At 38.2% G+C, this 23543-nt stretch overlaps 2 protein-coding genes across 8 annotated transcripts in view; one reads left to right on the forward strand and one right to left on the reverse strand.

Moving 5' to 3' along the window:
- Positions 1-3402, reverse strand: part of LRRC28 (leucine rich repeat containing 28) — a 128962-nt gene extending 125560 nt beyond the window's left edge. The window contains exon 1 of one of the 2 annotated variants that reach the window (XM_012438630.3): positions 3346-3402. The gene's annotated coding sequence lies outside the window, so the exon portion shown is untranslated. Of the gene's footprint in view, positions 1-2364; positions 2832-3345 lie in introns of those variants that run through there. The other variant, XM_012438631.2, reaches the window with a different exon arrangement.
- A 348-nt stretch (positions 3403-3750) lies between these two features.
- Positions 3751-23543, forward strand: part of TTC23 (tetratricopeptide repeat domain 23) — a 106708-nt gene continuing 86915 nt past the window's right edge. Inside the window, exons 1-5 of one of the 6 annotated variants that reach the window (XM_012438627.3) lie at positions 3751-3771; positions 5182-5307; positions 6605-6723; positions 7520-7607; positions 20364-20560. In XM_012438627.3, coding sequence (XP_012294050.1) covers positions 7559-7607; positions 20364-20560 — 246 coding nt within the window. In that variant the 5' untranslated portion in view covers positions 3751-3771; positions 5182-5307; positions 6605-6723; positions 7520-7558. Of the gene's footprint in view, positions 3772-5181; positions 5308-5330; positions 5515-5591; positions 5759-6604; positions 6724-7519; positions 7608-9332; positions 9421-20363; positions 20561-23543 lie in introns of those variants that run through there. The other 5 variants (XM_012438624.3, XM_012438626.3, XM_012438628.3 and 2 more) reach the window with 5 other exon arrangements.

Below are 23543 nucleotides of genomic sequence, written 5' to 3' on the forward strand. Positions count from 1 at the left end.
CTGGGCCTCCAGTTGCCCAATATATACAATGGAGAGAGCAATTAACGTACTGGTTAACAGGCCTGAGTCCAGGGCAGATTATTATACATTCTCTTCTAGCTCTAAAACTGACAAGGGTAAGAAGACAAGTAACATTTGCCGTTTTATCCACTAGGCACAGAGCTAAAACAAACTTCACCATCAGTTAACACAAAAAGAAGGAAACTCAAGGCTTCAGTGATTTGTCCAGGGTCAAACAGTTCACAACGGATAAAAGCAAGGGTTTGATGCCAGGTCCAGTGGATTTCAAAGCCTGAGTTCTTTACAGACAGTGACTCGCAAGGTTCCACAGGATAATAAGGAAATGCTAAAACAACCACAAAGAAGCTGAGCTTTGCTTAAAGATTTAACTGTTTTCCTCAGCACTCTTTCCAAACTCTCTATTGGAAAGTACCTTTCAAGAATTTTATTTTCTTAAGGAAAGTGATTTCCCTGGTAATTAATACCAAATTAGTACAAAATCCAGCAACATAAGCTTTCAATAAACAGAGTTTTGTAATTTTTTGGTTATATTTTATTTCCAAACTTGAATTCCTAGCTAATGAGACAGCACTTGCCATTTTATATTAAAAGGCAAAGTATGAAATATTAACTATTTCCAATGCAACGTAAGGATCCAATACTTTCCCATATTCCACCTACTCACCTATTTTGTGAGACATATTATGTGACTTTGTGCATGATAATCTTTCCACATCTTAACTCTCCTACCCATAAAGCAAAGGGAGTAGACTACAAATAACCTCAATGATTCTGTGTAGAAAGTGAAACTCCATAGGTAATTATTCACTGAAGTAGTAAACTGTTAGCAGTTTAGCTGTCTCACAAGCAGCTCAAACTTAACACAAAGAGCTTTCTACTTTCATCACCAATACGAATCTCCCTAGTTTTTCCCATCTCAGTAAATAGCGCATCCCCTCCAACCACCCAGTGGTTCAAGCTGGAGAAACAGGAAGTCATGAATGATTCCATCCTCTCATTCTCTAACCACCTCCAATCTATCACAAGGCCAGTGGCTTCCATATCCCAAATACATCTCAAATCCATCCAAATCTCTCCATCTGCCAAAACCACAAGCCACCGTCACCTCCTGCCTGGCCAGCTATATTACTGGTCTCCGTGTGTCCACTCTGGTCACTTCCAACACATTAATCCCAGCAGTGGGCTTTTAAAAATGTACATGCAATTATGTCTCACCTTTCCGGCATACATCTTACTAAATAAACCCTTCAGAAACTTCTTATTTAGAAAATCAAACTCATACTAGGCCTTGAAGACGCCTCACCATCTGCCCCCACCCACGTCTTCAGCACTTTGCTCGGCTCCTCACCAAACTCCGGAGCTTTTTCTAATCCTTAAAGCTACCAAACCCCTAACAGCATTTGCTGCTCTCCTCTTAGCCTAGAAAGCAATGTCTCATCATTCTCCAGATTTCAACCTAACAATCACTTCCCTGTGCCAGGCGCGGTGGCTCCTGCCAGTAATCCCAGCACTTTGGGAGGCCGAGGCAGATGGATTACCTGAGGTGAGGAGTTTGAGACCAGCCTGGCCAACTTGACGAAACCCCGTCTTTACCAAAAATACAAAAATTAGCCGGGCATGGTGGCGGGCACCTGTAATCCCAGCTACTCGGGAAGCTGAGGCGGGAGAATTGCTTGAACCTGGGACGCAGAGACTGCAGTGAGAGGAGATCCCACCATTGCACTCCAGCCCGGGCAAAAGAGCAAGCCTCTGGCTCAAAAAAATAAAAATAACTTCCCTATCCCGAAGTATTCCCCTGGTGTTCTTTCAGAGCAACTTGGCTGTTTCTTTTTTTCTTCGTAGGACTCCTCACAATTTGTCATCTAAATGTTTATCATTGCACCTGTTTATTGTCAATCAAGCCAAAAAGCCTGTAAATAAACCCTTCCGAAACTTATTTAGAAATCCTGAGGGCAGAGACAGTGTTGTTTTCTTCACGCTTGCATACCTGCATCTAGCACACTATCTAAAAGTAACCCTTCATAATACCTAGGTGATGGGTGGATAGGTGCAGCAAATCACCACATATTTACCTATGTAAAACTGCATATTCTGCACATGTACCCAGGAACTTAAAATAAAATTTTAAAGTAAGTCTCCTAATATCTGATGACAGTAAGTCTCCTAATATCTGATGGAGACGTGAAACAACGTTGCAAGGTTGATTTCTCATCCACCCATGTCAAGACCACGGATAGATCCTCTAAGCTTGCTGCATATCATAAGGACATCTAATCTTTACAATCATGCATTGCAATAGACTTTAGTTAGCACGTTTTGTAGACGAGGAAACTGGTAACGTACCATAGTTGCATCGCAGGTGGACTGGTGCACCGCTGCCCTATAATGCAAAACCACACTCACTGAGGGAAGATTCAATAAGAGATTCCCTGTAACCTGACGGCTTTGAATGTTCCGAAATGGGATTGGCTGCCTCAAAAACACCGTTACACTCTGTTAAAATTGCTACAAAGGCTGTTTGGGAGATAAAATCTAAACTAATGAAATCCCAAAGCTGCCGATAAAGCATCAACAATGCCCATAGTTTTGCAGCATGCAATTCATGGGCCATACACAGCCTTTAACAAGATAATTTTCTTACCCATTTCACTTTACTACCTCTTATCTAGTTAAGCAAACTATCTCTTGTATAGTTACACTACCTCTTACGTAGTTAAGGCAAATAGTATTACTTCATTTCAGCTGTGTAGATCCGCACCTACACACGAGCTTTCTGGCAGGTGAATACTATCACATCATTAAAAACAAAATAAAAAAATTAAAAACCTCCCATTTAACAAAATTATACACATTTTAAAGTGTATTTTGAAAGAAAGGAGTCCCTTAGACTGACTTCCCCGTACTCAATTTAGTAGAGCACGCATTTCAATTTCCTAACGCTGGAGATTAGAGAATTACAAGCTACATATTAAAAGCGTTTGTAAAAGGGTATCTTCTCAGATCAGTGGTAACAAACACTGGCAGAAGTCTTAAGCGAAACGCCAGACACTGAGGTCGTTACAGTTGGGAAGTAGCAAGCTCAGCAGCAGGGATTTCAGGGATCCGGTATCCAGGGTTCTGGGGTCCCAGGGGCCGGGGGCCGCGGGTCGCCGAGTACCAGGAGGACCCGGCAGCTGTGGCCACCCGAGGCCCAGACCGCCCCGCTGTCCCACTCGCCGCGGCCCGGACGCTTTTGTGAAGCCAGGTCTGGGGCGTCCCCGCCGGTGGCCAGGTCAGAGAGCCCTGCCACTTGAACCACCCGACGAGGCAGACAGCTCTACTCACCTCAGCGCCGGCAGAGCCAGCGTTCCGGAGCGCAAGCGGTGCTGGAAGGCAAGCAAGGGACGGCTGGCGGGGCGGAGCAGAGAGCCGGGCGGGGGCGGGGTGGAGCGCCGGGCGGCGGGGGTGGCGGGTGTGACGGGGGTGGCGGGGGCGGGGGCGGGGGCGGGGCCCCGGGGGCGGAGCGGAACCCGCGCTACAGGGAACTGGGGAAGAGGGAGCGGGAGAGGAGCACGGAACCTCGCGATAATCCCCTGCGTTCTCTCAGTTTCACGATAGGTGCGGCGAAACGCTCGTTTGCCAATCGATGTGTCTATTGGCCGGGAGAGCGACTTCCTCTATGCTGGCCCCGCCTGCCGCTCTACTCTTGCTTCCGGCACCGCGTGGGGTTGTATGTCGACCGAGCGGCTTTTTGCTTAGCGACTTGAAGGGGTAATTTAGCCGGCTCCAACCTCGGGAACTGCCAGTTACTGATCTTTTCCTTCATTCATACACTCATTCAGTCACTCGGCCTCTCATTCGATGGCACACGTCGAGGGATTACAACGACATCCCACCTTGAGCGGTCATTCTAAGAGCTGTTTATAGATTATCTCGTTGAACCCTTAACAGCAATCCCATGACACAGAGAGTAACAGTGCCAGTCTGACGGATGAAAAACTCAGGCCAGTGGGTTTCTATAACGAAGCCAATGTTAGTTAGCAAGCAGTGAGCCTAAGCACCGGATTTAAGGGATCACTGCGCACTGCTAGATACCAAAGATGAGGAGGTAATCTAGTCTCTGCCCTTCAAACACCCAATGTTTATTGTGAGAAAAGATTGCTGAAAAAGACAAGAACAATTTAGTAAGTTAAATACAATGGCAGTTCCTAGCATGACTGAGTAGGCCGTCAATATGTGTTTCTTCAAGACGAAAATTCCTATGTCAGAGAAACGGCTTTATGCTGGTAAAAATACTTCCAAGCATTGTTCGGAAAGATTTTTAAAAGGCACCGTTTAAAGTGCCTTTTAATATGACAAATTTCCTTCGGAAATGAAGGTTTTAAAGTATATTTCTCTACTGCAATCGCTGCTGTTTTTTGTTCTGTGAAAAGCCTATTTGCGAGGCTCCTTGTCAAGGAACCTTAACTTTATCATGTAGTTTTACAGTGGCTGACTTAATTATCATAGAGATGAATAACCTAGAAAGCAGAGTTAGATAAAACAACAACAACAACAAAAAAAAACCAACGGTTTCAAAACAAGATATGAGTTGTAATAAAATATTTATCAGTTATCTATTAAATCTGGTCTTCAAGAGCTACTCAGGTATACAGCATGGTATGTGTCATGTATTTCTAAGATAGTTTTGTAATACCTAACAATTCGTGGCACTCAGAAATTTTTCGCTGGACTTAAAATGAGGAAATCCACATTTTGTGTAAAAACAAAGATACTTAGGGTATTTAAAGGTCAGCCCAAATAATAAGACTTGCTGTTAATATATGAAGCTTTACCCCCCAAAAAAGAAAAAAGATTAACAACAGACAGAACGATTTTTTCCAAAGTAATGTTAGCCTCTTAGTTTTCATTTTTACTTTTTAAGGGGAGTACTGTTTTTCAGTGCATTAATTTAATATCTGATATTTGACCATGAAAAATGAATCATTTTAAAATAACTTCACCTCCTCCCCAAATTGACACAGAAGTTGCCAACTGATTATATGTTACAGTATCCTATGACTCCACTCTTGGAAGTTCTCCCAATTTATAGAGAATCAATTTGCACATTTTGTCTCTCTTAAAAACAAAGGGGAAAAAATCCTCTAAGCTGGTGATTTTACATTCTTTGACAAACTTTAGTATCAACAGGCAGCGATACCACTTTAAGAAAATTCCAAGGAAAGACCTCATTTTAAAATTCCCACCTCTGGCTCCCAAGGATTGGGTTGCAAACTTCGACAAAATACTCTTCTCCACTCGTTATTGGTGAGTGCTCTATCATTCATCTTTTGCCTGGAAGGAATTTTGTGAGGGAGCCACTTGCTTTACGGGAAAAGACTGCTCCGGAACGGCCCTTTTTTTAAGAGTTTTCATGGTTATCAGTCTGTGCAAAGAATCACCAAACATAAAGCAGGAACCAAATGGCAAATCACGCTGCCAAGACAACTGTGTAATTCGCTTGAAAAAGACACGGTAAGCCTCTCCAGCAGACTGGGTAAACTGGCAAAGGATTTTACGACATAGTTGGAGATTGGAGAGTTACGGAAACTTTTTCGGTTTTTTTACTAGTTTTAAAGGAGTGATTGTCAAAGGAAAAGCAGAGAAAATACATGCACAATTTAAAGGTAGCAGGGAGAAGAGTGTTCAGAGAGCATTTTTCTCTTTAGGGTGAGTTTGGAAAGCATCATGGCCCAGATTATCAGTGGATTTTTGAAAGGTAAAGCAAACAAGATAATAAGATCATTTTCTATTTTAAGAAACTGTGCTTCGGTATTGTTGCTTAAATGTGGATTTAGAAGGACATGTAGTAATATTGTAATTTTTAAATGCATATTTTCATTTGTATATTATACCTGGCATAATAGATAATACCTCTATTAAAAGATACAAGAGAAAACAGAGTTGCTTGAACACAAATTTTGTGTATATTTGTAGATTGGGGAATCCAGGGACAGATCTGCTAATGGCTAAACAACATACTATAGATACCTGAAGCAGAATCAGCATGTAAAGATAAATTCTCAAAAAAGGAATTCAGCATCATATTTTCAAAAATGACATTTTAAATTAAAGCAAATATAAAAATTTATCAAGAAAACATTGATAAACGTGAATAGCTATTTCTTATGTTGCTTCTTTAATCCATATAGGGGAATATAAATTAATAAAATACAGCTCCTCAAGAACAGGGACAAGTGAGGATCAAAACATTTAAATTAAAACTTCTGGACATGTCTTAATGCCCAGATGACTGTTGTAAACCACAGGTACTTCAGGAGCTCAGCTCAGTGTGAGATGAATTATTCAGGGAAGGCTTCACAGTATTGGTAAGACTCACTTTGGGCCTGAGCAATGAGCAGAATTTCAAAGAGAAAAGGGAAGTGGCATCCCCAACAGTGAGTGAGTTGTTAGCAAATATGGGCAGCCTGACGAAGATTTGGCTCTGACTGCAGCAGAAGGTTCGTTTGGAAACTTTGGTTAAAAATTTTAAGAAAGCAGCCTGAGAAGTTACCTGAAGAGCAAATTCCCATAATTAAAGGTTTTGGTTCTATGTTTGAAACAGGAGGCACACTTGATGAAAGTAATATTTGAAGATGATGAAACTGACAGTGCAATTTAAGATGGTTCCAAGGGCAGAGAGCAGAAGCTAAGGGGCCCCATACTGTAAATACTGGCACACAGGTTAGTAACTATGCTTCTTACCTAAATACTTTACCTTACCATTGTTTAATAATATAAATTTTGATGCATTTCTTTGTAGTCTTCGAAAGCATTTTTACTTCTTAAGATTTTGGGAGGCCTCTGCCATATTGTCCTGGGGAATCATGGTTGCCCCATCTTTATAAAAGTCTTATCATAAGAGGTATAAAAATCAGAATTATACATAAAACTGCATTGTGGCTTTATAGCTATTTTTGACAGCTTTAATGAAGTATAATTTATATATTATAAAGTTCATTTGTTTTAATGGTATAACTCAATGATTGTTTTAGAAAATGTAATAGAGTTGTACAGCCATCATCACATGCCAATTTTAGAAAATTTTCGTCATCCTGAAAAAATACTTTGTGCTCATTTGCAGGCAAGTCCTGGTTTCCTATCCTTAGCCCCAATCACTGAACAACTTTCTGTCTCTATATATTTGTCTTTTCTGGGCACATAAATAGAATTAAACAATATGTGATCTTTTGCATCTGGTTTCATTTACTTAGCATAATGTTTTTGAGGTTCATCCCATGTTATATTATGTATCATTACTTCATTCCTTTTTATTGGTAAATAGTAATCCACTGTATGGCAGTACCACGTTTTATTTATCCATGTACCAATTAACAGACATTTGGATTTCAGTATTTAATTACAGTGTTTAGTTGTACTAATTGTAATTGTAATACAGTAAACACAGTACAGTATTTAGCTATAATAAATAATGCTGTATGAAGATGGTTACAAGTTTTTTATGAACATGTGTTTTCAGTTTCCTTTGGTGTATACCTAGGAGTGGGATTACGGTCAGATGGTGACTGTGTTCAACTTTTCGAGGTGTTGCACAACTGCTTTCCAAGGTGAATTCACCATTTTACATTTCCACTAGAGTGTTTTAGGGTTCCAACATCCTCGCCAACACTTCTTATGATCTGTCTTATTCATTATAGTCATTCTGCTGAATTTTGAGTGATATCTTACAGCTTTCTTTTGCATTTTCCTAATGATGGATAATATGAAGCATCTTTTCATGTGCTTGGTGACTATCCATATATCTTCTTTTGTAAAATGTCTATTCAGATATTTTGCTTATTTTTTAATTGGGTTGTCATCTTGTTACTGATTTTTTTTTTTTTTTTTTTGAGGCGGAGTCTCACTCTGTCATCCAGGCTGGAGTGCAGTGGTGCAATCTCTGCTCACTGAAACCTCTGCCTCCTGGGTTCAAGAGATTCTCCTGTCTCAACCGCCCAAGTAGCTGGGATCACAGGTGCCCACCACCATGCCTGGCTAATTTTTTGTATTTTTAGTAGAGATGGGGTTTCACTGTGTTGGCCAGGCTGGTCTCAGACTCGTGGCCAACAGGAGTTTGAGAGGTGATCCGTCCACTTCAGCCTCCCAAAGTGCTGGAATTACGGGCGTGAGCCACCGCACCTGGCCCTTGTTACTGATTTTTAGTTGTTCTTTATATATTCCGGTTAAAGTCCTTTATCAGATTAATGATTTACAAATGTTGTCTCCCATTCTGTGGGTTGTTGTCTTTTAACTTTAGTAGTAGTATCTTTTGAAGCAACAAAGGTTTGGCTTTGATGAAATCTAATTTATCTTTTTTTTTTTTTTTTCTTTTTTCACTTGTGGTTTTGGTGTTGCATCTCAGAAGTCTTTGCCTAACAGGCCAGGCCCTGTGGCTCATACCTGTAATCCCAGTATTTTGGGAGGCCAAGGTGGGCAGATCACCTGAGGTCAGGAGCTTGAGGCCAGCCTGGCCAACATGGTGAAACCCCATCTCTACTAAAAATACAAAAATTAGCTGGGCATGGTGCTGGGCACCTGTAGTCCCAGCTACTCAGGAGGCTGAGCCAGGAGAATGACTTGAACCCAGGAAGTGGAGGTTGCAGTGAGCTGAGATCATGCCACTGCACTCCAGCCTGAATAACAAAGCAAGACTCAATCTCAAAAAAAAGAAAAAAAAACCATGTACACAAGTTCATGAAGATTTACTATGTTTGCTAAGAGTTTTATAGTTTTGCCTCTTACTGTTAGGTCTCCAATCCATTTGGAGTTATGTTTATATATGGCAAGAGGTGTAGAGATCCCACTTTATTCTTTTGCATGTGTCCAGTTGTTCCAGCACTGTTTGTTGAAAAGACTCTCTTCCCACTGAATTATCTTGGTAAGCTTGTTAAAAAAAAAAAATTCATACATATAAGAGTTTATTTTTGGACTCTCAACACTATCCCGTCTTTCTATATGTCAATTTTTTGTTGTTGTTTGAGACAGCCTTGTTCCCTCGCCCAGCCTGGAAAACAGTGGTGCAATCTAGGCTCACTGCAACCTCCTGGTTCAAGCAATTTTACTGCTGCAGCTTCTTGAGTAACTGCAATTACAGGCATTCGCCATCACGCCCGGCTAAATTTTTTGTATTTCTAGGAGAGATGGAGTGTTGCCATGTTGGTCGGTCTGGTCTCGAACTCCTGACCTCAAGTGATCTGCCCGCCTCGGCCTCCCAAAGTGCTGGGATTACAGGCGTGAGCCACTGCACCCAGCCTCTGTATGTCATTTCTTATGCCAGTACTACCATGTTGTTTTTGGGAGGACTTTTTCCCAGCTTTATTGAAATATGATTGGCAAACTAAAAATTATATATATTTGAGGTAAACATCATGGTGTTTTGATGTAAGTATACCTTTTGTAATGCTTCCTACAATAAAGCTAGTTCGCACATTCATCACCTGACATAATTACCATTTGTGTGTGTGTGATGAGCACACCTAAGATCTAGTCCCTTAGCAAATTTCAATTATTAACTATAGTTCCCATGCTGTATATTATATCTCTAAAACTTATTTACCTTATAACTGAAAATTTATAGGTACAACACTTTTGATTACTTCACTTTTACTTTAGTTTTATAGTGAATTTTAAAAATGGGAAGTGTGAGTCCTTCAACTTTCTTCTTTTTTAAGATTGTTTTATTCTTGGTCTTGTATTTCGGTCTTAATTGATCCATAATAAGGATCAACTTGTTAATTTCTGCAAAAAAACAGCTGAGATTTTGATCAATATTACCTTAAATCTATAGATCAATTTGAGGAGTATTCTATCTTAATACCAAGGCTTCTAATTCATGAACATGGAATATTTCTCCATTTATTTATATCTTTGACTTCTTTCAATAATGTAGTATGATTTTCATTGTACAAGTCTTGTATTTATTTTGTTAAGTTTATTCCTACATATTTTATTCTCTTTTATGCTATTTTAAATCAAAATGTTTTCTTAATTTTATTTTCAGATTATTTATTGCTAACATATAAAAATATAATTTTATTTATTTATTTTTTATCCTATGACCTTGCCGAACTTATTTAGTAGTTCTAGTGTGGGGGTTATTTGTTTATTTATTGTGAAATCCTTAGGATTTTCTACATAGAGGGTCATGTCATCTGATAATAATGTTTTATTTCTCCCTTTCTAATCTGCATGCCTTAATTTATTGTTCTTTCCTATTGCTCTGATTGTAATATCCATTACAACCTTGACTACAGGTGGTGAGAACAATCATTCTTGCCTTGTTTCCAAGCTTAGAAGGAAAACATTCAAACATGCTTCATTAAGTATGATATTAGCTTTAGAATTTTGTAAATCAGATTTTTTTGGTTTTGTTGTATAATTTTTAATTTTTCTGAGTACATAGTAGTAGATGTGTATATTTATGAGATATATGTGATGTTTTGATACAGGCATACAAGGTACAATAATCACATCAGAGTAATTGGGTATCTGTCTCCTCAAGCACTCATCATTTCTTTGTGTTAGGATGATTTTGATTCTACTCTTTTAGTTATTTTAAAATATACAGTAACTTATTGTTTGACTCTAGCCACCCTGTTGTGCTGTCAAATACTAGATCTTACTCATTCTATCTAACTACATTTTGTGCCCATTAACTATTCCCACTTTTCCCTCCCTCCCCAGTACCGTTCCCAGCCTCTGGTAATCATCATTCTACTCTGTCTTCATGAGTTGTTATTTTAATTTTTAGCTCTCATAAATGAATGAGAACATGCAAAATTTGTCTTTCTTTGCCTGGTTTATTTCGCTTAGTGTAATATCCTTCAGTTTCATCCATGTTGTTGTAAATCACAGGATTCTGTTTTGTGTGTGTATCTACCACATTTTTTTATCCATTCATGTGTTGATGAACATTTATGGCTGTTGTGAATAGTGCTGCAATACACATGAGAGTGCAGTGTTGACAAGTGTTATGAGTTTTTAAAGGACTTAAGAAACCCCAAAGTCTACATCTTTATGTGAAACTCCTAATTTTAAAATGATGGCTCAATTTTTTTAAACTGGCAAAAAAAAAATATATATATATACAAGTTAGATGAGCCTATGAGCACTCAGAATAAATATAACCTCTCTTTTAAGGAAGCAATAAGAGGCAGCATGAGACACACCACTTTTTACAGTTAAGGCAGAAAAGAAAAGTTAAATCCACTTTGAAGTTAACACTAGGTTCAGAGGCCCAGAATAACAAATACTATAAGGCATATTGCTTTTGTTGTCTTTAAACTTTCTTTTCTGCCTCCCCTTAAATAGAAGATAAGAAAATATAGTTAAATCTATTGAAGATGTTACATTCCTCTTTATAAAAATGTGTGATCACTTTTCAAAATACAGGCTTAGGTTTCCAAAGCAACAGCATTTGCTTCCCACTGCTCTAGACTGTGGTCAATGAAAGGGGGGATGATGTGATGGGAAACCATCAAATTATATTAGAAGACCAGGGTCCTAATTCTGGCTGTTTGATGTGCAACTGATTTAGCTTCATTTCATTGTCTTCATTTATAAAATGGAGATGATAATATCTACCTCTTTACCTTATATGGTTGAAAGGGCCACATGAGATAAAATATGGGAAAGTATAAAGTGTTATGTATATATTAGTTGGTATTGCCCAAATCACATGGATAGTTGGGACAGCACAGGTTCTTGAATCTCAGATTCTCTGTCTCTGGCTACTGCTCTTTCTCTAGACCACAGCACCTGTTGAAATGGTCATCTTATCAGCCAGTGGGGTTGAGCAGATGAGGAAGCATAAGGCAAGAAGTTATTTGAAAAAAGTCAGCCAACATTTTGGGATCTCAAATAGCACTGTGTCTCTGTAAAACAGGGTGTAGGCAGGGCTTCAGTGTTAAACCTGAAGTATTGACCTTTAACATTTTTATTTTGTATTTTATTTTATTCTATTTTATTTTGAGATGGAGTCTCACTCTGTCATCCAGGCTGGCTGGAGTGCAAGGATGTGGTCTCGGCTCACTGCAATCTCTGCCTCCTGGGTTCAAGCGATTCTCCCACCTCAGCCTCCTGAGTAGCTGGGACTACAGGCGCATGCCACCACTCCCAGCTAATTTTTGTATTTTTAGTGGAGAGGAGGTTTCACTATGTTGGCCAGGCTGGTCTTGAACTCCTGACCTTGTGATCCACATGCCTTGGCCTCCCAAAGTGCTGGGATTACAGGCATGAGCTACTGCTCCTGGCTGACCTTTAACGTTTGTGAGAGGTACCCAGGAATGAGAGCACCACCAACACTGTAGATCAGCCTCTGTAACATTCTCACAGCTTGACCTTTGGCTGATTCCTTCTTTCTCTTTTTCATATTTTTGTGCTATATTGCTTTATGAGGAAAAGTGTCAATCAAACTCTTAGCCTGAAATGAATGAATGCCTTCTTAGCTTGAAATCCAGCATTTTACTTTTCCCATAGCTCAGGGTTTCCCAAACAATGTTTTTAAAGTGCTATTTCTTTAAGATTTAATAGGTGCTCAAGAAAAAAGATAATCTCATGGTCAAAAAAGATTGGAAAAGTGCTGTATACTGCACCTCCTCTGGGAAATTTACAAGATACTAAGTTTTGAGAAGATCTGAATTAAAGAAACTTGTCCATGTTTACCCATTTATTCGATCACAGAATCTTCCTTTTATGGAACCAGTATTTGTGTTTACGAACTCATTTGATCACCTTTATCAGTAACCCTCCTTGATGAAATGTACGTTAATATCTGTGGCTCTAGCGTACTGCAGAAATTGTTTTGGAAAATGGCTGTTCTATAGCCACGTCCCTCATTTCACATACATCAAATTGAACCACCAGCAGTTAGCCATATATTTATTTCACTTTCCTGCTTTCAAGCCTTTTAATTATTCACTGTGCTTGGGATGCTTTCTCTTCTCTCCTTGCTCTCTGGAATCTTTTCAGTCAAACAAGCAGAGTCAATGGTTCCCATTTTTGAAGTCTTACCACTTGCCACTCTTCTAGCAATTTTATCACCTAGTACTGTGCTAGTGTGTACCTGATCTTTTTTCCTGCTCTATTTTACATTTCTTGGGGTTATTGTTTTCCACATAGTACATTAGCCTGATGCATTGCTTGTAGCCAGAATTCAGTAAATACTTGTAGAACGAATAAATAAATGAGTTGCTGCCAGGAGCAGGGGCTTGTGCATGTAATCCCAGCACTTTGGGAGGCTGAGGTGGGCCGATCACTTGAGGTCAGGAGTTCAAGATCAGCCTGGCCAACATTGTGAAACCCTGTCTCTACTGAAAAAATAAAAAATAAAAATAAAAAAATTAGCCGGGCATGGTGGTGTGTGCCTGTAATCCCAGCTACTTGGGAGGCTGAGGCAGGAGAATTGCTTGAACCAGGGAGGCGGAGGTTGCAGTGAGCTGATATTGTGCCACCGCACTCCAGCCTGGGTGACAGAGTGCGACTCCATCTCAAAAATAAATAAATAAATAAATAAATAAACAAATAAATAAGTTGCAATACGGTGAAATTTAACATGTTATCTATAGTAAATAATGGAATTGGAATTTGAAGAGGAGGAACGGGGAGGGATCTCTGACAGGCTGACTTGTATATGCAATTTTTAACAGCTAAATTGGCCTAAAAGTATACAATTTGATAAGTTTTGGCATATGTTTGCACCCAAGAAACCACAACCACAGTCAAGATAATGAGCATATCTGCCACCTCAAAGTTTCCTCATGCCCCTTATAATCACTCCACCCTTTCCTACATCTTCCTCCCTCCTGTGTCCCCTCCCCTTCATACCACCTCCTTAGCCCAATTCAAGGCAGTCACTGATCTGCTTTTGGTCATTATGCATTGGTATAGATTTCACTGAAATTTATATAAATGGAATCACACAATATGTACTCTATTTTGCCTGACTTCACTCTGCATAACTATTTTGAGATTTATTCATATTGCAACATATTCATTCCTTTTTATTACTGAGTAATATTTCATTGTATAGTTATATCAGAATTTGCTTACCCATTTACCTATTTATAGACATTTGGGTTTTTTCTAGTTTTTTGGCTATTAAAAATAAAACTTCTATGAACATTTGTATGTAAGTCTTTTTATAATATATGCTTTCATTTCTCTCACATAAATACTTAGGAGTTGGCCTGGCACAGTGGCTCTCGCCTGTACTCTCACCTGTAGTTCCAGCACTTTGGGAGGCTGAGGCAGGTGGATTATGAGGTTAGGAGATCAAACCATCCTGGCCAATATGGTGAAACCCTGTCTCTATTAAAATACAAAATATTAGCCAGGCATGGTGATGCGTGCTTGTAGTCCCAGCTACTTGGGAGGCTGAGGCAGGGGAATTGCTTGGACCTGGGAGGCAGAGATTGCAGTGAGCCAAGATCACACCACTGCACTCCAGCCTGGCAACAGAGTGAGACTTCATCTCAAAAACAAACAATAAAATGGCAAAAACGGCCATGTGAAAAAAGGAAAAAAATGAAAAGGTTAAAATGAGAAATTGTATTATATAAATTTTGCTATAGTTTTGTTTTGTTTTTGAGACAGTGTCTTCCTCTGTCTCTCAGGCTGGGGTGCAATGGCGTGATCTTGGCTCACTGTAGCCTCCTTCTCCCAGGCTCAAGCTATCCTCCTGCCTCAGCTTCCTGAGTAGCTGAGACTACAGGCATGTTCCACTGCACCTGGCTAATTTTTGTATTTTTTTGTAGAGACAGGGTTTTGCTGTGTTGCCCAGGCTGGTCCCAAACTCCTGAGCTCAGGTGATCCTCCTGCCTCCACCTCCCATCATTTGTTGAACAGACTTCTTTCTCCAAGGAGTTGCTTTTGCATATTTGTCAGTAATCTGTTATTTATGACAAGGGCAGTACTTAGGGGGAAATTTATAGCATTAAATATATATATCTATATATATATATATTGGAAATATATATATCTATATATATATATATATATATATATATATATAGGAAATCTATACCAATGCATAATGACCAAAAGCAGATCAGTGACTGCCTTGAATTGGGCTAAGGAGGTGGTATGAAGGGGAGGGGACACAGGAGGGAGGAAGATGTAGGAAAGGGTGGAGTGATTATAAGGGGCATACTAAGTAATCTGTTATTTATGTGGCTCCATTTCTGGACTCTACATTCTGTTCCATTTGTCTATCTTAACAGTAGTACAAACTGCCTTGCCTATCATAGTTTTATAATAAATATAGATCAATACATATATATTTTAGGTTTAAATCTAAATTTTACATTTAGATTAGAATCTGTAATCTATACTTTAGATTTAATAAATAAATTTAAGTAAGTTTAAATTTCTACTTTATAAGTAAATGAATGGGGAAAAGCCATGTTAATCCTCCAACTGTGTTCTGCTTTTACAAAGTTATTTTGGTGCACTAGATTCTTAATACACTTATATGAACTTTAAAAACAATTTGTCAATTTCTACCAAAAGTGAAAAGCAAAAAACAAAACAGAAACCCATGCGGGGTTTTGGATTGGGTATGCTTTAAATCTGTAGCTCAATTTAGGTAGAATTAACATCTTAATAATGTTGAGTCTTCCAACTCATGGATATGGTGTGTGCTCCTATTTATTTAGACCTTCTTTAATTTCTCTTAGTAGTGTTCTATAGTTTTAACTTTTGTACAGGTCTTACTCATCTTTTGGTAAGATTTATTCCTATTCCCTATTTTTGATGCTATTACGCATAGTATTATATTTTAATTTCAATTTGCTTATTCATTGCTGATACAGGAAAAAAATATTTTGTGTAGTGATCTTATATCCTACAAAAAGCTTGTCCAACCCGTGGCCCGCAGGCCGCATGCAGCCCAAGACAACTTTGAATATGACCCAACACAAATTCATAAACTTTCTTAAAACATATGATCTTTTTTTTTTGCAATTTTTTTTGTAGCTTATTAGCTATCATTAGTGTTAGTGTATTTTATGTGTGGTTTAAGACAATTCTTCATCTAGTGGGTTTAAGACAATTCTTCATCTTGTACTTTTAGTAGAGACAGGGTTTCTCCATGTTAGCCAGGATGGTCTCAATCTCCTGACCTCCTGATCCACCCACCTCAGCCTCCCAAAGTGCTAGGATTACAGGCATGAGCCACCTTGCCTGGCCCACATACCACATTTTCTTTATCCATTCTTTTGTTGATGGACATTTAGATTGACTCTGTATCTTGATCATTGTCAGTAATGCTGCAATGCACATAAAGTGCAGGTATCTCTTCAATATACTAATATTGTTTTCTTTGCATATATCACCCAATAGTGGTATTGCTGGATCATATGGTAGTTATATTTTTAATTTTTTGAGAAACCTCTTTACTGTGTTCCATAATTTACATTCCCACCAACACTGTGCAAGGATTCCCTTTTCTCCACCTCTTCACTAACATTTATCTTTCTTTTTTAAATCATAACCATTTTAACAAGTTTAAAATGAAACCTCATGGATATAATTTACATTTCTCTAATGATTAACAATCTTGGGCATCTTGTATGTCTTTTGAGAAATATGTCATGCCCTTTGATCATTTCCTCTTTTTTTTTTTTTTTTTTTTTTTTGAGGTGGAGTTTCGCTCTATCATCCAGGCTGGAGTACAGTGGTGTGATCTTGGCTCACTGCAACCTCTGCCTCCTGGGTTCAAGCGATTGTCCTGCCTCAGCCTCCTGAGTAGCTGGGATTACAGGTGTGCACCACCACGCCCAACTAATTTTTGTATTTTTAGTAGAAACAGGGTTTCACCACGTTGGCCAGGATGGTGTCAATCTCCTGACCTCATGACTGCCTGCCTGAGCCTCCCAAAGTGCTGGGATTACAGGCATCAGTTACCATGCCTGGCCTCTCCTTTTTCTAGTTTCTGAAGATAAAAGCTAAGGTCATGAATTTGAGACCTTTCTTCTTTACTAATATAGGCATTTAATGCTATAAATTTCCCCCTAAGTACTGCTCTAGTGACATTCTCAAATTCTTTTATGTTGTGCTTTTTTATTTATTAAGATCAAACTACTTTCAAATTTTTTTAATTTCTTTTTTGATCCATGATTTACTTAGAGGTACATTATTTACTTTCAAATATTTGGACATTTTCCAGATATCTTTCTGTTATTGCTTTATAATTTAATCCTTTGTGGTCAGAGAATATGCTTGGTATGACTTGAATTATTATAAATTTATCAAAACTAATTTTATGGCCCAGAATACAATCTGTCTTAGTTAATCTTCAGGTGCACTTGAAAAGAATGGAATTCTCTTTGTAAAGTGTTCTAATAAAGATGTCAAATCAACTTGATCGATGACGTAGTCCAAGTCTTGTGTAGTCTTGATTTTCTGTCTACTTACCTGGCCTAAATTTTTTTTTTTTTTTTAGCATTTTGACTCTTGTCATAACACTTAGCTTAAAACACAAATACATTGTACAGCTGTACAAAGTTTTTTCTTTCTATCCTTACTTCATAAGCTTTTTCCTATTTTTAAAATTTTTTATTTTCTTCTTTTACTTTTTAAACTTCTTTGTTAAAACTAAGACACAAACACACATATTAATGTAGGTCTACACAGTCAGGATCATCAGTATCACTGTCTTCCACCTCCACATCTTGTCCCACTGGAGGGTCTTCAGGGGCAATAACATGTATGGAGCTTTCATCACCTATGGTGATAACAGAATACCTTCTTTTGGAATACTCTTGAAGGACCTGCCTAAGGCTTTTTTAGAGTTAACTTTTAGAAATATATAAGTAGAAGAAGTATGCTCTAAAATAACGATAAAATGTAGTATATTAAATACATAAACAGTAACAGTCATTTATTAAATATTATTATCACATAGTATGTACTGTACATAATTATATATGCTTTACTTTTGTATGGCTACTGGCACAATATGTTTGTTTACACCCACATCACCACAAACACATAAATAAATGCATCATGCCATGATGTTACGACAGCTACTATATCACTATGCAATAGGAATTCTTCAGCTCCATAATAATAATTTTATGGGACTACCTTTATATATGCATTCTGTCATTGACTGAAATGCCACGAAGTTGAACATGATTGTAATGTGAAAGCAGTCTTACATATTTGCCCATGTTGTTTACCTTTCCAACGTCTTTTTTGTAGTCCTAGAGTTCCATTTGCTATCATTTTCCTTCCTCCTGAAAGACTTCCTTTTACATTTCTTTGAGAACATTGTAGTGCAAGTCTTCTGGTGATTAATTATTAAAAATTTTGTTTTTAAAAGATATTTTTGCTGGTACAGAATTTAAGGTTGACAACTTTTTTCTTTCCATACTTTAAAGATAAGCAATGTCTTTAACTCACCTTATGTGCTTATTATTCCTCTAAGAAATCTGTTATCCTTATCTTTATTTTTTATATGCAATGTGTCTTTTTTCTCTAACTACTTTTGAGATTTTTACTTTATCATAGTTTTAAGCAATTTGGTTATGATGTTTTGACTTTATTTGATGTAGTTTTCTTCTTGTTTCTTGTGTTTAATGTTCATTGAACTTCTCTGATCTCTGGTTTTATGCTTTTTCTTAAATTGGGAAAAATATTGGCCATTATTTCTTCAAATAGTTTTCTATCCCTCCTCCAATCTGCTTTCCTTTAGGGACTCAAATGATATATATATTAGGCAACTTGAAGTTGTTTTACAACTCACTGATTTTTTTTTCATTTTTGATCATTTTTATTGCTAAGCCTACAAATTCATTTTTTCATCTGCAACATCTAATCTGCTGTTAATCCCACACATTTCCATCTTCACAAATAATTTTTCTATCTAGAAGTTCCATTTGGGTCTTTTTTATTTCTTCCGTGTCTTATTTAACTACTTTTTAAACATAGAGAATACAATTATTTTAACAGTTTTAATGTTTTTCTCTGCTAATTTAACATCTGTGTCAATTCTGGGTCAGTTTTGATCTATTGATTATTCTCATTATGGGCTATGTTTTCCAGCTTCTTTGGATGCTAGAGTTCATGAATTTTACCTTGTTGGGTGTTGGTTATTTTAGTATTCCTGTGAACATCCTTGAGTATTGTCCTTTGGTGCAATTAAGTCACTTGGAAACAGTTTGATCCTTTTAGGTCTTACTTTTTATGATTTGTTTCGTGATCTGAGCGGTATTCAGTCTAGAGCTAATTACCACCACTACTGAGATAAAAGGCTTCTGAGTACTCTATCCAATGCTTCATGAATTAGGAGTTTTTTCAGTCTGATTGGTGGGAACAGGCACTGCCAGCCTTATGTGAGCAGAAAACACTGTTCCCTGTAACCTCATTGAAAGGTTCTTTCTCCAGACTTAAATAATCTTCTTATACACATGCTAATCAGTATTCTCTCCCCATACTTGAGGGGGTCCCTCTGCTAATCTCTTGATTCTTCTGTCTGTGGAGCCTTCTTCTCTTCAGTAATTTGTCCTGTCAGTTCTGGCCACCTTGGTCTCCGGAAACTCTCAGCTCTACTTCCTCAACTCAGGTAACCCACTGGGGTAACTTCTGGGTCCCCTCTCCTTGCGCCATTTCCTGGAAACTCAAAGCAATACACTGGGGTGATTGTAGGTCTCACTTTTTTTTCCATCTTTCAGGAGTTGCTCTCTCATTGCCTGTCTTGTTTCTTGAAACCATTGTTTTATCCTTTGTTCTGTGGGCTGTTTATTTGTTTGTTTTGGATTATTTCAGGCAAGAGGATAAATGTAGTTACTATTACTTCATCTTGGCCAAAAGTAAAAGTTGTAACAACAGTTATTTATTTTCTACCTCAGGGGCAATTGGGGTTCAGCTGATTTAATCTGGGTTCATTGAGAGCTGTTTGGGCTAAGCTAATTTCTACTGGACTTTATATATATGTACATACAGGTATATATGTATGTGCTAAACTAATTTCTACTGGACTTTATATACACATGTATGTGTATAATGCAATGCATATACATATAGACATATGTATGTGTTTGTATATATACACATGTATGTATGTTTGTGTATATATGTACATGTCTATGTGTATGTATGTGTGTATTTGTATGTATGTGTATATAGTTGTATATATGTAAAGAAAGAAGGTTTAATTTAGTTGAAAATAGAAATCAGCAGGTCAGTAGTAGCCACCATAATCTTTTGGAATATAAAGCTACTAATTTCAAAGAAATTATGGTTATAGTGTTGAAATGTATACTTCTAAAAGTAACTATGGAAATTGTCATTTAACATCTTTGTTTTTATTTTAAAATGAGAAGACAATGTATATAAAAATATGCAAGAATCACAGGAAACCCACATATCCAACCACCTAGATGAAGTTGTTGCTGCTGTTAGCATCACTCATAGAGAGAAGTTCCAAAGCAAGCTGCTTCAGGCAGCACTATTCCAGCCTCCTCGAGAGAAACTCCACCTCTGTGAAGAGAAAGCAAAGTCCTGTTCCAGCAGTCATGAAGTAAGGAGACTTTTGTTTCTGTATTTCTACTCTGGGAATTGAGCTATAAGGTATAATCAAGAGAAGTAGAATGTTTCAGATTACATTCATAATCTCAGGAGTTTGATACAAGAGAGTATATAAGAGAGTGCCTTTGTTATAAGATGAATGAATGTAGTACTCTAGGCTCCAGGCACAGCAGCTGGCATGGCCAACAACAAATATTTGTTGAGCTCCCACTGTGTGCCAAGTCTAGGCACTGGAATACAACACAAACAAAGCAGGTGAGGCTTCTGCTCTCATAGAGCTTCTAATTCCTTATAATCGTAAATCTTCTTGTTCTCTGCATACTTCTTTCCCATTCTTTCCTTAAGAGTTTTACTCTTCACTCACTCATTCAATAGGATTTCTCTATCACCTCTTATGTGTTGGATCCTGTTCATCCATTCATCATAAATACCCATGCTGTGCCTAATATGTGCCAGGTGCCATGTAGGTGCCAGGGGTACAGAAGGAAAAGCTACTTGTCTTGGAGGGGCTTGGGATTTGGTTGGGAAGATAGGGCAACAGATAATGGTAGTCAGTTTGATAAGTTCTGTGAGAGTTCAAGTGACATAGATACAAAACAGAAAGGGTCAGGGGGCAGTGAGCCTGGAGGTGGTAGGGGACAGCAGTTAAGGCACACTTTCTTGGGATGGGAGTTACTTGGACTGCACTGGTAAACAGTGCTTAGGAAGAGGACCAAAATGTTCTGGGCAGAGGTAGCACATGGACAAGAGCCATGGGTCTGAGGGAGTACAGTCTGTTTGGGGAACTATAAGGAGCTGTCTGGGACTAAGGTATAAATGACACAGGGCGAGAAATGAGACTGGATTATGGACAGGAACTGAGACCCAGAGGGCACTCAAGGCCTAGTGAAAGAGTTTTTATTTTCTCCTAAAGATGATGGAGGGTTACCATGAGATTACAAGCAGAAGCATGCCATGAGCAGGTTTGATTTTAAGAACAATCACTCCCATAGCTGTGAAGGGTATGGACAAAAAAAGAATAAAACTGGAAGAGGAGGATCAGTTAGGATATTTGCAATAATCCTGGCAAGGAATCATGAGGGCCTAAACTACATGTGGCAGAGGCAGTAGAAATGCTGAGCTCTTTTGAAAGGAATTTGGAAATGCTAATCAGTGGGACAGGACTGGATGACTGAAGGGGACGTAGGGAATGGAGATGTGAGAATGAGAAAGCTGGGCTGTGTAGAATTCCCCACACCCCAAAGTCTGAGTCTGCTTGGGTGATTGGAGACCTGCCCATGACTTTCATCAGTATAATAAATACAGGATAAAGACCAGGATTAGGGAGAAATGGCGTAAATTTGGTTTTGGGGGTATGCTTGTTCATTATGCACAGATACTCACTCAGTACCTACTATTTGTAGGCTCTAGACTGGCAGCCTTTCTCAACCAGACTTCTGCAAAGAATTAAGCCTTCATGCCAAAAGGCATTTAACAAATTTAAAGAATTAACTTCTTTTCTGTGCATCTAGAATGGTATTAAACATTTGGTTGTTCTGTGATTCTGGTGAAGAATCCAGGATACAACAGTGAACAGGACAGACAAAGTGCATACCCTCAGGGAGCTGAGAGGCAATTGACATTGTAAAGAACCAGATGATCATAGACTGTGATAAGTGCTAAGGAGGACATAGGCTAGCTCCAGCTTGGGTAGGGTGATCAGGGAGGGCCTCCAGGAAGACGTGACAGATAAGGTGAGACCTGAGGAAGAGAAGTCTGTATGGAGGAGCTGAGGTAAAAGAGTTCTAGGGAGAGGAAACAGCACACATAAATCTACAAGGTAAGCACAAGCAGGACGTATTTTAAGGAAGGAGAAGCAGCTGCAAGCTGACATTAAATATGGTGAGAGAGGCTGTCAGTTCACTTAGGGCCTTGCAGGTTTCAAGCTAAGCGCCCTGGAAGGCCTTAAAAGTATTTTCAGCAAGGTATTAACAAGATGTAATTTGCTTTTTAAAATATCAGTTTTTTGGTTATTTTGTGTTTTAAAATAATTTCTGACTTACAGAAAAGTCGCAAGATTCACTCATTTTTAACATTTGCTTTATTGCTTTGTTCTTTCTCTCTCACTGTTTTTCTGAACTGAGAGTAAGTTGTAGATATTATGACCCTTTACCCCCAAATACTTCAGTGTTTATTCTGTAAGAATAAAGCTATTCCCTTACATATAGCCACAGTACGGTGATCGTAATTAGGAAATTAATGTCAGTATAATACTATAATCCGTAAACCTTGTCCATATTTCTTCTTAATAATGTCCTTTACAGAAAAAAAAAATCAGATCTCTGGTTCAGTCTGCAAATTCATGTTAAATGGAGTTGTCATGTCTCTTTAGTCTCCTTTAATGTGAAACAGTTGCTTAACCTACTTTGTTTTTCATGATCTTAATATCTTGGAAATGTACAGTCTAGTTATTTTGTAGAATATCTCTCCATTTGAGTTTGTCTTATGCTTCCTCATGATTTTATTCAGTTTTTACATTTGGAGCAGGAATACTACAGGTGTAACATGGGGCCCTTCTTAGTGCGTGCTGTCAGGAGGTGCATAATATCTATTAGTCTTGTTATAGCGATGCCAACCTTGAATACTTGGTTAAGGTGCTGACTGGCAGGTTTCTTTACTGCAGAATTGCTATTTTTCCCTTTGTAATTAATAAGCATTTTGTGGGGAGATTCACTGAGACTATGTATATATTTAAAACTTCACTCTGCCAGTTTTAGTATTCTCTGATGATTTTCACCTGAATCAGTTATTACTGTGGTATTTGTCACATAGCCAGTCTCTGATTTCCCCGTCCTTTCAACATTTGTTTGTTGGCATTCTATGATAAGGAGGAGCTTTTCTTTCTTCACAGCTTATTTATCATCCATTTATTCTTACCAGTATGGGTTCAGGAAATTTTATTTTTCAAATATGCTACAACCTATTATTTTCATGGA

The sequence above is a fragment of the Aotus nancymaae genome, unplaced genomic scaffold (assembly GCF_030222135.1).
Source record: "Aotus nancymaae isolate 86718 unplaced genomic scaffold, 86718_ANA_hifiasm-v0.15.2.pri h1tg000014l, whole genome shotgun sequence".
In the NCBI taxonomy this organism is placed as follows: Eukaryota; Metazoa; Chordata; class Mammalia; order Primates; family Aotidae; genus Aotus; species Aotus nancymaae.